At 43.1% G+C, this 16036-nt stretch overlaps 1 protein-coding gene across 1 annotated transcript; it reads right to left on the bottom strand.

Annotated features, from left to right (window-relative positions):
• Positions 1–4374: 4374 nt before the first annotated feature.
• On the bottom strand, positions 4375–7487 carry adra2c (adrenoceptor alpha 2C). The gene has a single exon (XM_048995810.1). The coding sequence runs from the start codon at positions 7146–7148 to the stop codon at positions 5862–5864; it is 1287 nt and encodes a 428-aa protein (XP_048851767.1). The 5' UTR covers positions 7149–7487; the 3' UTR covers positions 4375–5861.
• Positions 7488–16036: the final 8549 nt, after the last annotated feature.

Raw genomic sequence — 16036 nt, 5'->3', positions numbered from 1 at the left:
CAGTCGAATAAATATGCATGTGGCTTAGGGGGCCGGTCATCGACGCCGGTGTAAAACATCACTGGATTCTTAAATAATGGTAGGCTGATGTGCTTATGGTGTGAAGCAAGTGGCCCTAGTGGGTGAGATGGAGTCTCTAATTAATATAGAATGATTAATTTGATCGTGAGGGTATGACTTAGCAACTCCACTTGCTGAATTGGTAGCGACTCTCCATTCCTGGAGACACTGTGCTTTCCCTGGACGGCGATGGGGGGGGGGCTCTCGGTGCCTGTGAATGATTATATCCGGAGCTCTTACGCGCTATCAGTGTAACAGGACTGACATGCACGGGGCCCTGTGCTGCCACGACAAGCAGTTCGTAGCCTGTTTTAATGAAGGTGCTGACAAACGCTCTTACTGTCCTCGTCTGTCCCCCAAACAAATGAACCCATTCATCATCAAACTGCTTATTCTGGTTAGGATCACATGGTATAAAAAGCCCCCGAACTTAATTGAATTACTTGATCATATCTTGGTAAATCAGACATGATAATTTCTTGGTTTAAGAGGGGGGGGGGGTCATTTCCTTGTACCTAAGGCATATTTATAGCCCCATATGTTAGCAGAGTAGAAAATCTTGCCATGCTGGGAGCTGGAATTGCTCCCCAGTGATGGCAGAGGACAGTAAGGACCTGTGCGTGACAGTGTCTTTTCTCCAGGGTGGACACATCTGTAAGGGAGATGAGGGCAGAACATCGACGAGGTCCTCAAATCCATCCTTTCCCACGCCAGACATGAACTGACATGCTTGAATCGGAGTTGAGTGCTCTTTCCCTTTGGCAAATGTCCCAAGACCTCAAGGGACCTACAGAAGAGTGAGACAGTCGACTCAAACTAAGCTGATATGGTTATTCTGCACGTAAGGCTGTAACAGTGAAATGCAATAAAAAATCTGAATATCTCAATTGGCCGCCTGAAGCTCTAGGAACTACCAGACCAATCACAGCCTGAATATTCGGTCACCTGACCATTTTGTTTGCTTACTATTGAGTTGTTGCTGTTGTTGATGGTCCACAGATGCCTGTATATGGGTGTAATCTCCCAGAGACCAGGCGGTTGGGCAGTGACTCACAGCTGATGTCCAGTTTCCCACCAGGACGTTTATATTCTTGAAGGGCAGCTTATCTTTCGCAGCCCGTAATAGAATGTGCTGTTCGAATGCTATGTTTAACCATCGTCTTTTTTGGCAGCTAAGGTGAAATGTCCAGATGAATATGCTGTTCTGTCTGTTTAGCGTAGAAGCGGTTTCTGCTAAATATCACTTGCAGGAATAATCGGGACCAACTGAACTGTACCCCCCCCCCCCCCCCCCCAGTTAAGAAGCACTTGAAGGAAATCAGACTCAGGAAACCCAAAGCACTCAACTACACTGAGAGGTGAAGTACAGGGATCGCCACTGTTCAACCTCCACCAACACCGGCATTTAGTCAGAGAAGGTGCGCGACCAAGAGAGACGCTGCTTTCTGACTTTAGCGATCACTACGGTTTATACACCGGCCAAAAGTGTAGATCAGTTTTGGCCACTAGCGTAAAACACTTTGAATTTTTAGAGATTGCAGAACTTTATTCATCTGTTGCTTCAGTTACTTACTTAATCGTCCACTGTACTATATTTGTAACATTCTTCGACTGTTTATAAACATCCATCCATCCATCCATTTTCCAAACCGCTTATCCTACTGGGTGGCAGGGGGTCCGGAGCCTATCCCGGAAGCAATGGGCACGAGGCAGGGATGGATGGGGGGCCAGCCCATTGCAGGGCACATTCACACACCATTCGCTCACACATGCACACCTAGGGGCAATTTAGCAACTCCAATTAACCTCAGCATGTTTTTGGACTATGGGGGGAAACTGGAGTACCCGCAGGAAACCCCGGGGGAGAACATGCAAACTCCACACACATGTAATCCAGGCGGAGACTTGAACCCGGGTCCCAGAGGTGTGAGGCAACAGTGCTAACCACTGCACCACCATGCCGCCCCCTGTTTATAAACATTACTGCCAATATTCGCGTAGCTATTGTTAAAGTGTAATGCCAAAAATGGTAGGTGTTTCCACAATTTTGGCTACTAGTCTAGTTTCCTGTGAGCTTTTGGCAGTAAACCTGCCACACGCTCTTTTTAGACCACAATTGTTAATGGACAACAAATTATGAGATAGACATCAAGCATAGGCCTCCTTGACTTTGAAAGTGAACAACACAACATTTAGTGCCTTTGGTAGCAAAATGAATAATTAATAATAATTTAAACATCTTTAATTGCAACGTGTCCACAACCGTATGGGAATGTTCCCTGTTTTTGCAATGTAATTTTGTCTGCAGGTACATTATTTGAATGAATAATTATTTGCCAGTGGGAAAATAATTAGTGCTCTTCTGGGAGTAATTAGGCGAGTTTCTTAAATACAGACATTTGGAGAAAAGGCAGAGCAGCTCCGTGTTTAGAAATTTGCTTGAAGTTTAGGGCAAAACATAAAAGGTTTCGGGAGAACCGTCCCTTTAAGAGTGTCATATTAAACCGAGGATCCTCATTGGATCATTCTGCCAGTTCCAAGTTTTTTTTACTCTTATGATGAGCAGCATGGGATGGGCTGGCCCCCCATCCTGGGTTGTTCCCTGCCTCGTGCCCATAGCTTCCGGGATAGGCTCCGGACCCCCCGCGACCCAGTAGGATAAGCGGTTTGGAAAATGGATGGATGGATGGATGAGCAGCATAGGATGGGCTGCCCCTCCATCCTGGGTTGTTCCCTGCCTCGTGCCCATAGCTTCCGGGATAGGCTCCGGACCCCCCGCGACCCAGAAGGATAAGCGGTTTGGAAAATGGATGGATGAATGGATGATGAGTAGCTTGGGAGATGCCGTGTATCTCAGAAACAATAGGGCCTCTTGCATATTTTTTTGCAAAATGTATACTTGGGAGTGTCAGTTCGTGCTTCAGTGAGGTTGCGTTTTTAAATCACCACTTGAAGTTACAATTGTAATTATTTATTCATCCGGTATAAACATTCATTAAACACCTATTAACCATCCATCCATTTTACATATTGCTTATTCGACAGCCTTGCCTTAATTAGACATGAATGAATTTGCGTGTGTATATATGTACATAATGGGTGTGTCAGTGAATATAGTGTGAGACAATATCCATGTATTTGTTTGCGATATGTATTTTGTATTTTCCAAAGCTAAACAATCATTAAATAACAATGGATGGGGATAACGATAAAGCAGGGAAGCTCTCCAGTCAATCAGGACATACATCACCGAAAACACGACTCACCTGGGTGACTTCTCATAATCTCCTTCAGATCCCGCTCCTCTCTGGCTTTGATCCCCTCCGGAGAGCTGGGGTTTAGGTACCGGAGGGTCTGTGAGAGGCTGTTCTCCGGCCGACATGCAGCAGCGATCGCAGAGCAGAACCCCCCCCCCCCCCACGGAACACACAGCACCAGCACGCTCGAACATTATTGAACGTCCGCAGGGCAAAATTATGCAAGTTAAATATTTTTTTTACAATATGCTCTTCCATCAGGTCTAATATTTGGGGATTAGAAAAACCTTTATTTAAACATGCCCTCTGGTGTTTAATTAATGAAAACCTGTGCTTATAAAGAAAATATATGGTACATCTCTTCAAAAAAAAGACCCAAAATCGTACACTCCGGATGACATTACTGATTTTACACTTTCAGATTCTCCCCACTGCCTCCTGTCTGAGCAAGTGGGAAAGTTCCTTAAAGTTCAATGAAAGTTCATGGTGGCCTGCGATCAGACTAAATCATTCCTCTGCCTTCAGTTTTAAGTGCCACAACATTGCGTCGATCCTGGTACTTGACAAATTGCTTTTATTACAGAAAATATATTGGCAGTATTCAAATATATCTCAATCCCTGTGTAACAAATACAAATTCCACGGCTCGCACTTTAATCCCGCTACTTTACTCGTGGTTTAAAGATTAACCTTATTGAACTTTTCATATCTGCCCAATTGAGACGTATAAAATAATATAGGTAAGAGACACAATGTTACCATCACCATACGTCTCCTCTGTTGCTATTATGCAAATGACTTAATTTTGATTGCAAATATATTCAGGTGGAAGGAATGTGTACACAACTTGCAGAGGGCATTTTAAACAAGCTGACAAACAATGTTTCTCCACAATCTGGAGCTAAAGCCAGCGGTTTATCCTTCTCCAACATGCTGTAAACACACTGCTCCAATCGTTTGTGACATGCTGTTCAGCGGTGGATCTCTCATTTACTGCACACCAGGGCTGCAAAGCACCGGCGTGCGATTAGTAAAAATAAACGCATTGATGCTGATATTTCTGAGGTGCTCAAAGAAGACAAACGTGTTTATTTGTTCGTACACTGAGGACATGAACAATCTTGTACGTAACAGAAACATTGCTGTGATATATTACAGAATTACAAAACAGCACACTGATGTGTCGGTAGAGCTGACTGGATAAGTCATTCGGGTTGAGAGACACTTCTTACAATAAGGGACAAATTCAGGATATAACGTCGCGGTGCGACACGGTATGGAAGCCTTGTAATTCCATGCTTATCGCGGCCTAAACTGCAAAGGATGATTCCCTCTGGAAGAGTCACAACCAAAATTAATGACATACTATACATGCGACGTCCCATTTTCCCTGCGACACCTGGCATGGTGTGACATGCATTCGAGAATATGTTGCATGACATGCATTACACAATTAGCAAAAAAAGTGATTACAAGGTTCAAAGTTACAAGACCACAAGAGTTATGAGCATCGAGGTCAAGATTGAGGTCCGAGGACCTTTTTCTCCTTTCAAAATAATATTAGAGATTTCACTTAGAGCAGCCTTAAGTCGTAAATATGACCCTTAAAATCAAAATAGGATTATACTTCAGTTTATAAATCGGCATTTCAAGCTATAAACAAATCAGAATAAATCTCCTATAAATATTATCTCTCTTTACAAGGCATTTCATTCATACTCAAGTATTCTTTGAAGGGCTGCCACTTCACAGTAGTTTTGAAATATTACATAAGATCAAAAAAGCAACCAATCGACATACAAAACAGGAAAATAGCTGTAATATTTTATCATAATTGCAGTAAATGAGGCCCATTTAGAAAGCAAGACTTTTTAGTGGTATTGATGAAAACCAAATAGCCTGATTCATTTTTAAAAGAAACAATCGATTGAATGGCACCCATTTATTATAGGCATGGCTGAGTGACGTCACACTGCTAAGCTTTGGATGACGGCCAAACAGCTTGAAAGGCAGCCATCTCCCTGGTCCCTCCCATGATCAGAACACCCTGGGGAATGTTAAGTTTTTTACAGGCACAGCGAGATAACACGCAGATTTAATTTGGAGCTCTCGAGAGCCGGGGCCATCCCCCCCCCCCCCCACCCGTCTGTTTGGTGGTCGGTCTAGCAGGTGCCACCTCCTGCCACCAGGACGATGACTGTTGTGAGCTAGACATCCTGTATCACAGGCTAATCCAACAAAGCGCAAGGAGAAGGAGCCATGCGTGCTGACTGATAATGTACGGTGTTGGGATTCCTCTGATCAGAGATCAGCGTGAGACGTGAATTCTCCCAGCAATCGTGTGATTTAATGACAGTAAAATACTGCAAACGTGACGGTAAACAGTTCGAATTGTCCTTTAAGATGGAAATCCTAAACGTATAATTGTCTTGTTTTGATTGTCAAGGCCGAGACAGCAGCTGAACCACACAATTCATTTAACGTCACAGCGTTTCTGACTTAACACACCGGCGGACGGGGGGGCGAGAGGTCAGGTAAGACTACTCAAGATTTTTTCCAGGTCTTGCAGAGGATCTTCTGGAATGCCCTCCGGAAGTCTTGGTTGAAGATCGTGTAAATGACGGGGTTGAGGGAACTGTTGCAGTAGCCGATCCAGAAGAAAAACTTAAACAATGTTTCGGGGATTTCACAGGGCTTCCTGCAAACCCCGTAGAGACTATAGCTGAAGAAGAATGGGAACCAGCACAACACAAACACCCCCATGACCACAGCTAACACGAACGTGAACCTCTTCTCCCTTGCCTGGGAGATCTTCTTCCTCGACATTGTATTCCTCCTCCTCCGCTTGGAAGTGAAGAGGTCCATGGATTGTTTGCTCGTCCTGGAGACACGACTGGAGTGCTTTGAGTTGGAGCTACATTTTCGGCTAGCCCTGTCCTTCCTGGAGCTCCTATCCACAGGATGCTTGTTCTTCTCATCAGATGAGCTACTCTCCTCCAGGTCTATCTCGTCCTCTTCTGCCGGCTTGTGCTCGCCAGGCATCGGTCTGCAGTGTCCGTTCTCCTTGTGCCCGTTCACTTTGTTCAGTCCGTTCTCAACGTGAGCAGTTCCATCTGCCCCTTGTTTCTCTGATTTGTTTCGAGTCCTAGTTTTGGCTACTTGGTATATTCTCACATAAACGAGAATCATTATGATACAGGGCGCAAAAAACGATCCTATGCTCGAAGAGAGAATGTACCAGGTTTCATCGTTTAACTCGCACTGGGGGCGGAGAATGTTGTCCGTGTTTCTGTCCATTGAGATCAGCGGCGGAAATGATATTACGGCAGAAATCAGCCATACTACCACTATCATACACTTCACTCTCTTAGGTGTCCGTTTCAGGTTATATTCGACGGCTTGCGTTACGGACCAGTATCGGTCCAGACTGATCGCGCACAAATGCACAATGGATGACGTGCAGAATAACACATCTAAAGCCAAATAAATGTCGCACCAAACTTTACCGAAAAACCAATATCCCATAAGTTCATTTGCAAGGGAAAAGGGCATGACCAAGGTGGCCACTAGGATGTCTGCACTCGCTAAAGAAACCAAAAAGAGGTTCTGGGGAGGCTTCAGTGCTCTGCTTGTTAACACTGCAATTACGACCAAGACGTTGCCTACAATCGTGAATATTATTAGAAAACTAACCAGCACGGCCAGCCCAGCAATGGAAGCCAAAGAATATTTACTTTCCTCTGAGAACGAAGAATTGTGAAAAGATGCAGGCGATGCGTTAACTGCGCTCGAGAAATTTAAGAAATCCATCCTGCTTGATAATCCCTCCATTAAATCCCGAGACTGCTTTAATTCGGCAGATATTAAGCGCGATCCCTCACAATTTCACATCTCTTACGTTGATAATTGTGCAAACCTTAAAGCATTCTTCTTCTTTACCTGTTCATTGTTTCCGCTGAGTTCATGCGGCTCTGAACCGGAACGGGCTGTACAGAAATCAAACGCCAAACAAGGGCATTTGCAAAAAAGAACTTTTCCTTGAACAGATTGCATGCCTCGCTTAAATCCAGGAGCCCTCGGTGCGCCCTGATTTCCAGTAGATCGGTCTTGCTTCCCAGCGTCGCTTCCTCGATGCACATCAGAAGATCCTCCTGCCAGACTCGCAATATCCACGTGTTGTTCACATTAAACTAACTGGATTGTGCCCCGCCCCTGACAGAGAGGAGAAAAGCGTTGCTAATATGCTCCGATTTGGACGATTTTGTTCATATAATTCATCGAGCGATTTCCCTACAATGCGTAAAATGTTAAAATAATAGTTTTTAAAATAGGTGCATGGGAAATGAGTGGATAATTAAAATATTATCCACAGCAATAAAAGAAAACCATATAAACGAGTAAATATTAGTGGCGTAATTTCCAGTTCTGATTTCTTACGAGATATCCATAGATAGGAAATTGTTTAATGGCAAAATATTAAGCGGACTTAACCCATGTGTTAAGACCGTCGCCTCCCTTGGTGATCACACACACTGGATGTCACTATTGTAGCGCTGCGATTGAATACTTCCTATTATTACACGGTTGTTTGTGTAATATAAGAAAACTGAACTGAAGGTACGTATATACCTTTTCACTATGGATAGCATGTTTGACTAAAAGCCGTGAACAAGCACTCACGTTAACTGAGTGATAATATATATAAAAAAATGCCAATAAAGTATGGGGGTTATTATATATACATATATAATCTTAAAACAATAACGTAAGAATCTTGCTTCGATGCAGAGCAAATTTTTCGGTTTTGAATGGTATATTTATCATTATGTTAACATGCACGAATGCTCCATATGTTTTTTTAGGATTAAATAACGGTTTTTCATCCGTGATGCCTTGACCCGCGCAAGGTATAGGCTATGGACGCTACTGCGCCTTTTGGACAGCTTTGCGCAATCCCATGGATACGCACCTCGGTAGTCTTACTCATTAACATGGGCATACGTTTAATGTTATTTAATTGTTAGGGGGCAACGAAGTCACACGATTGCTGTAGATAAGAATATATAAGATATAGAATGTATTCAGCTTCAATCGTCTTTGTTATTAGTAATTACAATTTCATTTAATTGAGACGAGGCAACAACTGAATAATATACGAGAAACGTAAAAAAAATGCTGTGTTCGTACTTTTTCGTGTGTAACCATTATAGTAGGCCGTTGAAATAATTGCGTCGTCATATAATTTCTTTAATAACATGCGCGCCACAGCGGGTGGCACCGGTTACCTTTAGCTGCGTCATTTGGTAAAATGACTGCCCGAGTCTGGCAGGCTCATTTGGGCATTAAGTTACCCAGCTTCTTTTTTTATTGATCATGAGCTCACGACTGAGCTTCTACCATTAATCACCACTACGCCATGTGAATATCAAACAGTCCCGTGGCCAAATATTCGAGCATTAACTTAAGAAACAAACATTAAGTCGCTTTCCCTAATACGCTCGTCATTTCTTGCATTGATGTCTGAACAGGCTGGATCGGGCCCCGAGGCCACGCACGGAAGACAGGGACCCGTTATTGCGTGATCCGTCTTCAGCTCCGAAAGAAATCCGCGCAATTAACGCGGCTCAGTGCCGCGGCTCAGTTTTAAACGGTGAAATACGGAAGCGCCCTAGGCAAGCATCACCGTCGGCGCCCCCCTGTTCCCGACAAAATGCAATTGAATGGCAAGTCAGTGCCCCCTCAAAAGCTGGCGCCCTAGGCAGCTGCCTATGTCTGCTCTAAGATTGACATGCCCTGTATGGAACCATATGCATAATGCATAACTTTTAACTTTATAATGTACGACAATGAATAAATGTCTAACTGGTAAAACAAGTAACTGGTAAAAGATGGAATTCCTTCCATCTGTCTGTCCATCCATCCTTCCTTCCATCCATCCATCCATCCATTCCTCTTACAACCCCTATCCCATCAGCACTGGGCACAAGGCAGGGTTCCCTGCCCTTGGATGGGACATCAGTCCATTTCAGGGCACCTGAACACACTACAGAGAATTTAAGGATACCAGTTATAGCCTTAACTGAATGTTCTAAGACTGTGGGAGGACACAGAAGTACCCAGAGCTAAGAACCACATATTACTAATTAATCAATCTATTGCTTAATTAAGAAACTAATGAATTATGTTATATATTACACATTATGAAATATATAAATGTATTCATATATATATATATTATGAATAATAAAGTTTCAGCACCAAAGATCTTTACCACTTTTCCACTTAATTCATAAACTGCAGACTTGTTATTCTTGTTAAGCACTGAAATGTTGAGTAAATAACTATGAATGAAAATATAAATCAAATAAAACAAGTTTCCTTCATAACATGGAATGAGTATGTAACAATGTAACAGTACGTCTGACTTCCTACTAACTGGGTGTGTGGTGTTGGTATAGTCAAATTCTAGGCTGTCCTTTAAAGTAGTTAAATGTGTCGTACAATGAACCTGCAGTATTTAATGTCACTTGTAGAGAGAAGGTCTTGAATTGTCTCTGCTGTTAAAGGAGGTTACTTTGTTGAATCAAAGATCTGACATTTTCTTGCTAATAAAGGTACTGAAATGGTGAACATGCTGTAAAATTATTTGTTAGCAAAGAATATTGAGTGTATTTTTAGTAAATATTAAGTGAGTAGCATGCAAATGAGGAAAATTTCATTGTGTGCACAAACCTTTGTTAGTGTATATACATACACACGTCCCTTATTTATTCTATATTTAACACAAATCAGACTTTGCTTTTGATTATTAATTCAGCTGAATATTTTATATAATCAAACAAATGAAAATGGCATGGACAAGAACGATGGTAGCTTTAATTTAATATTTTGTGGCACCACCTTTAGCAGCAATCATTGCCAACAAGCGCATCTCTGACAACCTGTTACGCACACACACACACTCTCTGACAACCTGTTACGCACACACACACTGTCACTGACAACCTGTTACAAACACACACACTCTCTGACAACCTGTTACACACACACACACTGTCTCTGACAACCTGGTACACACACACACTGTCTCTGACAACCTGTTACACACACACACACTGTCTCTGACAACCTGTTACACACACACACACTGTCTCTGACAACCTGTTACGCACACACACACTGTCTCTGACAACCTGTTACACACACACACACTGTCACTGACAACCTGTTGCACACACACACACTCTCTGACAACCTGTCACACACAGTTACGGGCACACACAGTGTCTCAAGCCCTGACCTATGAGATGACCTCAGAATGACCCGAAGTAGATCATTGATTAGTATTCACACGCCATTTTCCCACTAGGGTGTCGTTGCATGAATGGCTTCCATCTCAGCGTTTTTCTCTAAAATTGCATTTTTGTGCCAAACTAGAATAGACTGGCATCGGCGTTTAGCTGAGCGCCATCGTTCAGCCGATGGTAGAAGACCACTGTGTGTCTGTATCTGCTTAGGAATTATGAATTATCAGAAAATCGGCTTTTCAGGAATAACAGTTAAAGCAAGACACCAGGGAATCCTGAGACTGTCCACTTACAGGGTATCTGTTTGTGTTTTACATCATTAGGGTTTCTGGATAAGCAGCTTACTGCCCTTAGTATATTAAAGCTCTATAAATAGCATTGCCAGACTTCATCCAGTTTAGATAAAGGCTACTTATTCTAAACGTGGTTAATGTGTCCAAAGAGAGCTGTTGTTTGTATGCAGTGTCATTGGTGTATGGAACAATTAAAGCAGCGCAACTACATTTTATTTAGACTGGTTTTTCAGATCAATTTGAAAGGTTTAATGTCAGTGAATTCATTTTTAATTCCTAAAAATCTCCTGTTGAAATCAGTCAGGAAACACAAATGATGTAAAACACAGATATAAGTGGACAGATATAAGTGAAACGCCCATTTTCTGATTGATTTCAATAGGAAAATCAATCAGAAAATACGTATTGAAAGAGCCATCTTTTGAAAGAGGTATTAATAAGTGTAGTTCATTCAAATCCAACCTGTTGCTCTCATCATTTTGACCAGGATAAGCAGTTCATGGATGGATGGATGGATGGATTGATGGATGGATAGATGGATGGATGGATGAATGGATATACTAGTTCCATAGTTGTACTGTGTACTTTTATTGTTGCTAGGGGTTACCCAAAGATTGCATTATGGGTATTTTGTTACATTCCGGCTTTCGTTGGTCTCAACGCCAGTGGGAATGAAAATGTAACACATATTTTTGCCAAAATATTTTCGTAGAGCTGATAAATTATCAAAAAACAAACACAAAAACATCAAGCCCCGTGTTTCGTCGATTCTGCTCCCTGTGACCGCGATGTCCCTAGTTCCACATTCCTAAGATGATCAGTTTTATCATGCTATTTTTAAATCTTTTTAAATACATTACAAATGAATGAAAATATCTGCCCCGTGGAGAGATGCTCATGTTGGTGCAGGTGCCCTCTGCTTGCTTACTAGTAAAAATGTTTCCCTGTAATGACTTGTGTTTTCGTGCAGGTGACATGTGGATGCTGCTCATCTTATGCTAGATCCTATGGGCTTCATATGTGTAGGAACTTTCCTGGGATTAAGAAGCCTTGTCTTGCCAAAAATGCAAGAACGTCTTTGATAGGTAGGATGACATCCCTTTGGGGTGAGCTCTCCACGTTGACCCAGCCCCGGGACACACTGGTTCTTCAGCAGATCTTCCCATGGAAGAACCTGGATACCATTTCTTCATATCTGTCTCTGCTTAAGCAGGTCGTCCTGCATTGCTGAAGACCCTGCCCCCTGCCCCTTTCAGTGAGGGAGGTGTTGTTAGGTCGACATAAGTGCCTGTCAGAACCGAACCTGAAGGGCCTATGGGTCAAGCACGGAAGGAAGTCAAGATTTCAGAACAGCTGGGTATTTTTGGATGAGCGTTCCAAGTAGGGAAGAGGACACTATACAGGAGTTAGCCTCAACGAATGAACAAAATAATGGATGCAGGAGTGAAATTTCCTGAATATGGCTATCAATTATTTTGTCACAGTCAGCCCAAGTGAGCTGCTATGGTTCTTGGAAGGATTTAGGTTCAGAAGCTGTGATGTTCAGAAGCTCAAGTGAGGTCCACAGAACATAATTAGTGGCATAGGTATTATTAACTTTTTAGGAACAGTCTGGTGTTTTTCAAAGGGACAGGATCCAAATCTGGAGCGTTGTTAAGGACGTAAACTTCCTGCCTCCTCCCAGGCCTCAGTCATGTGACCTTAAATCCCGCCTCTAATCCAGCACCCTGGGTCTCTACAGTGGGACATCTAATAAATTACAGTCTGACCCTAACATTGCTGAGAACCACCAGAAAACAGATACCACAGCTAGGGTCTGACAATCTTATGCAGTACAAGAAAGCTCTCTGCGATGCTCGTTCAGCCTCAGGGTGTCCTTCTGATCGACGCTTCAGCTATCCACAGGCACCATTGTCCTTGTTAAGCTGCTAACCTACTCAAAAAATCCACTGATGCCTGTGGCCCTTTCCGGCAAAAAAAACATCGCTGATGTGTGTCTGTTTTACTGCGGTTTTATTGTGGGTTTGGGCAGATATCAGTCTTCCTTGAATCTGCTTAATTGTCTTTGGGTCTCGAATACAAATGCATCGATATCACCTAAGCACCCAAAGTGACTTTACATCTTGCCGTACGCATAACCTCTTCATTCCTTACCTTCTTCTCTGTCCTCATATAAAACCGTGGGTGTAAATTACGGGTGGCTTGGGAGGATTGTAACCTCCTCCCCCCAAATAATGAAACCGGCTAATACAACTCCCACAATAAACATGTCTCCCCCCCCAGTCGAACACAAACATACAGGCCCCGGAAACCACGGATTGTAACACAGTGATGTAATTTTCCTACATTCAGATTTTCAAATACAGAGTAAGATAGAAGACACAGAGATACTACCTTTCGCTACACATATCTCCTTTCTCTCTGCAGTAACATCACACGGCTGACGCCTCAGTAAACACCCACCTGTCACCTGATCACCAGGAGGACCAAGGAGTGGCTCGTTATCTCACTGAGGAATGACGAACTGGCCAGTCAGGCATGATGCTGCTGGAGTGGCTTGTCTCTGAAGTATACGGTCGAGATTGCAATGGATTTGGAATAAGATCTCCACGCCTGTCACTGGTGAATCAACACCAGACTATGACACAGCCTCTTCCATGCCTGACAGTGGGGGTCACGCATGCAGAACCCATGTACTTACCACCCTGCATCTTAGAAACACCTTGCAGTTTTGACTGGTACAGCATACATACATATACAAGTGGATTGCTGAGCTGAGTCGGTGTAATGCAGCAGGGACTCTCATTTGTGGCACCAGCTGAGAACAGACCCGCCGTGCTCAGTGGGGGGTCTCAGGAACGCCGCGGTCACTCTCAGCGGCGCTAATGGGCCACATTAAGGTCTGCTCTAGGCTGGGGAATGAGGCTGGGGCCGTTTCAGAAAAATCAAGCAGTCCCACCACTGAGCTACTCCCTTGTGTTGCTGGGCTGCCAGCTCAGCAATGTGCTCTGAAATGAAATGAAGCTGAAATGGAACTGAAATTGACCTGAAATTAAATGAAATTTTTCCATTAGTACACATGCGAGAACAGAATAGAATGTGTTAGTTTTCACATATTCCATCTTGTTGTTCTTTCTAAGACATATCATCAGTGATTCTGGAGACCTTCATAAGGGGGATTCAGGCCCCCTATATTTTTGCCTCAAAAAAAATTATCCTTTTCATTTAGCGGTTGTTCCTGGATTTTTGTATATACATTTTGAACCCCCAACTCAGCAAATGTAATTCTGCCGGACCCTTCCACCTCTTCTTGGCAAATTTAATCATGGGGGGGGGGGGGGGGGGGTGGGATAAATGTCATCTTGTGTTGCTTCGGTGGCTAAGCCCCCCTGAGGGTGAAATCCTACAATCGCCCTTGAGTCACACATACGTTATGGAGGTGAGAGTGGGGCCTGGGGTCGGAATGCAGGGTTAGCCATTTATCCGGCAGCACTAGGACATTCCTCTGGAGCTGATGTACATCCTCAGGGGCAGGAGGGGTTAATGAAACGTTCAGCTTTCGTAGTCAAAATGGGTGAAACCAGCTGCCGATCAACCCATCATGCAACATAGGTGATTGACCAGAGCGCCACCTTCAGGGGGGCGCTGACATTGCAAGTCATTTTGCCTTTGTTGGTGGTGAACCTAAGCTATGTAGCTCCGCATGACCTTCGGCTAGCTCTTCCTGGGGGCCAAACTCTGTCATAGCAGCATGATGTTGTAAACAAATCTATGGAACGTTCTTCCCCAATCATCACAGAGGAACCTCCAGGAAGAGTTCTAGCTCGGGTATGTGTGTGTGAATAGTGATGACAGGTTAATTATGGGTCCATTACTATCTTTCCTAAAGCTGACAAGGACAGTGTGATCCTCTGCGATGTTAATCAAGCCAAAATGGCTCTTAATGGATCAAAAGATTCACTATTTAATTTGCCAGAAGTTTTCTGCTTAACACCTTCCCAATTTCCTGTCTGTAGAATTAAAAATTATATAAGCCATCATTAGACAGCATTTAAGAGATCTTCCAAATGAAATAATCCAAGGGTATTTTACAAATGACACTTCCAGTACTTCTGATCTTTTTAAAAAAAAAAATCCTTTTTCTGCCGTTACAGTTTTTGTTTTAAAACTTGAAATGTGTTATATATCTTTCCAGCTGTCTTCTATAACCGGTTCCCTGACACATGATCTCACTGAACCAATCCCAGGATGCACAAGACACAAGCCAGGAAACATAGATGGGATACAGGTCCATCACCGTTGAATGATTTAATACTTGTATTTGTGTTGTAACCAGGAGTTACAATTGACTCTTAAGGAAATACTGAGTAGCATTAATACTATGAGTTGCATATTCCCATAAAACGTAGATTAGTGTCAGGGTCCAAATTATAAAGGGACTCTCAGCATAAAGGTGAAAACAATCCATAAAGACAAAGATGAAAAAATGGAATTATATTTGAGAAAGCAGAGCTCCCATTGTTTACAGTCTTGACGAAATTCCCAGGCTGAAAAGATCGATGTCTTGCTTTGATTCATTCAGTTAAGAGCCATTTAAAGGTTTTTTCCAGCGAGCTGGGTCTGATCCAAGTCCCCGTGAGCTGGTCAGCACCGAAGGCCCAGCAGACACCATCTAAGCCGAATACTCGGGCATTTGGCTGCTCGAATGAGGAGCGTCCTTCAGATTTACAGCTGCTGTGATTCACTCTGTATTCTCAGCTGCCCATAGGGCATCCAGCATGGCACCTACCCATCAGGACCACATCCCATTAGCTCCGGATGGAAGTCCATGCCCTTCATGAGCCGATCATCCTGGCAGTTTGCTTTATGTCTGACTGTGTATCGCCGTATCTTGCAATCATATTGCTTTTCACCGACTCGAACAGTAACGGCATTAAACATACAGTGCACTTAAACCCTTGTACACTAAGTATGCAGCTTAGCTAAACCTTCATACACTAAGTATGCAGCTTAGCTAAACCCTCATACACTAAGTATGCAGCTTAGCTAAACCCTCATACACTAAGTATGTATTTTAGCTAATCCCTCATACACTAAACATGTATCTTAGCTAATCCCT

Source organism: Brienomyrus brachyistius, chromosome 25, assembly GCF_023856365.1.
Source record: "Brienomyrus brachyistius isolate T26 chromosome 25, BBRACH_0.4, whole genome shotgun sequence".
Classification (NCBI taxonomy): Eukaryota; Metazoa; Chordata; class Actinopteri; order Osteoglossiformes; family Mormyridae; genus Brienomyrus; species Brienomyrus brachyistius.
This window is presented reverse-complemented; position numbering and strand designations above follow the sequence as displayed.

Excerpts from the sequence above, each read along its gene's own strand:
- adra2c (XM_048995810.1), bottom strand. The coding sequence starts at position 7,148 with ATGGAGGGATTATCAAGCAGGATGGATTTCTTAAATTTCTCGAGCGCA.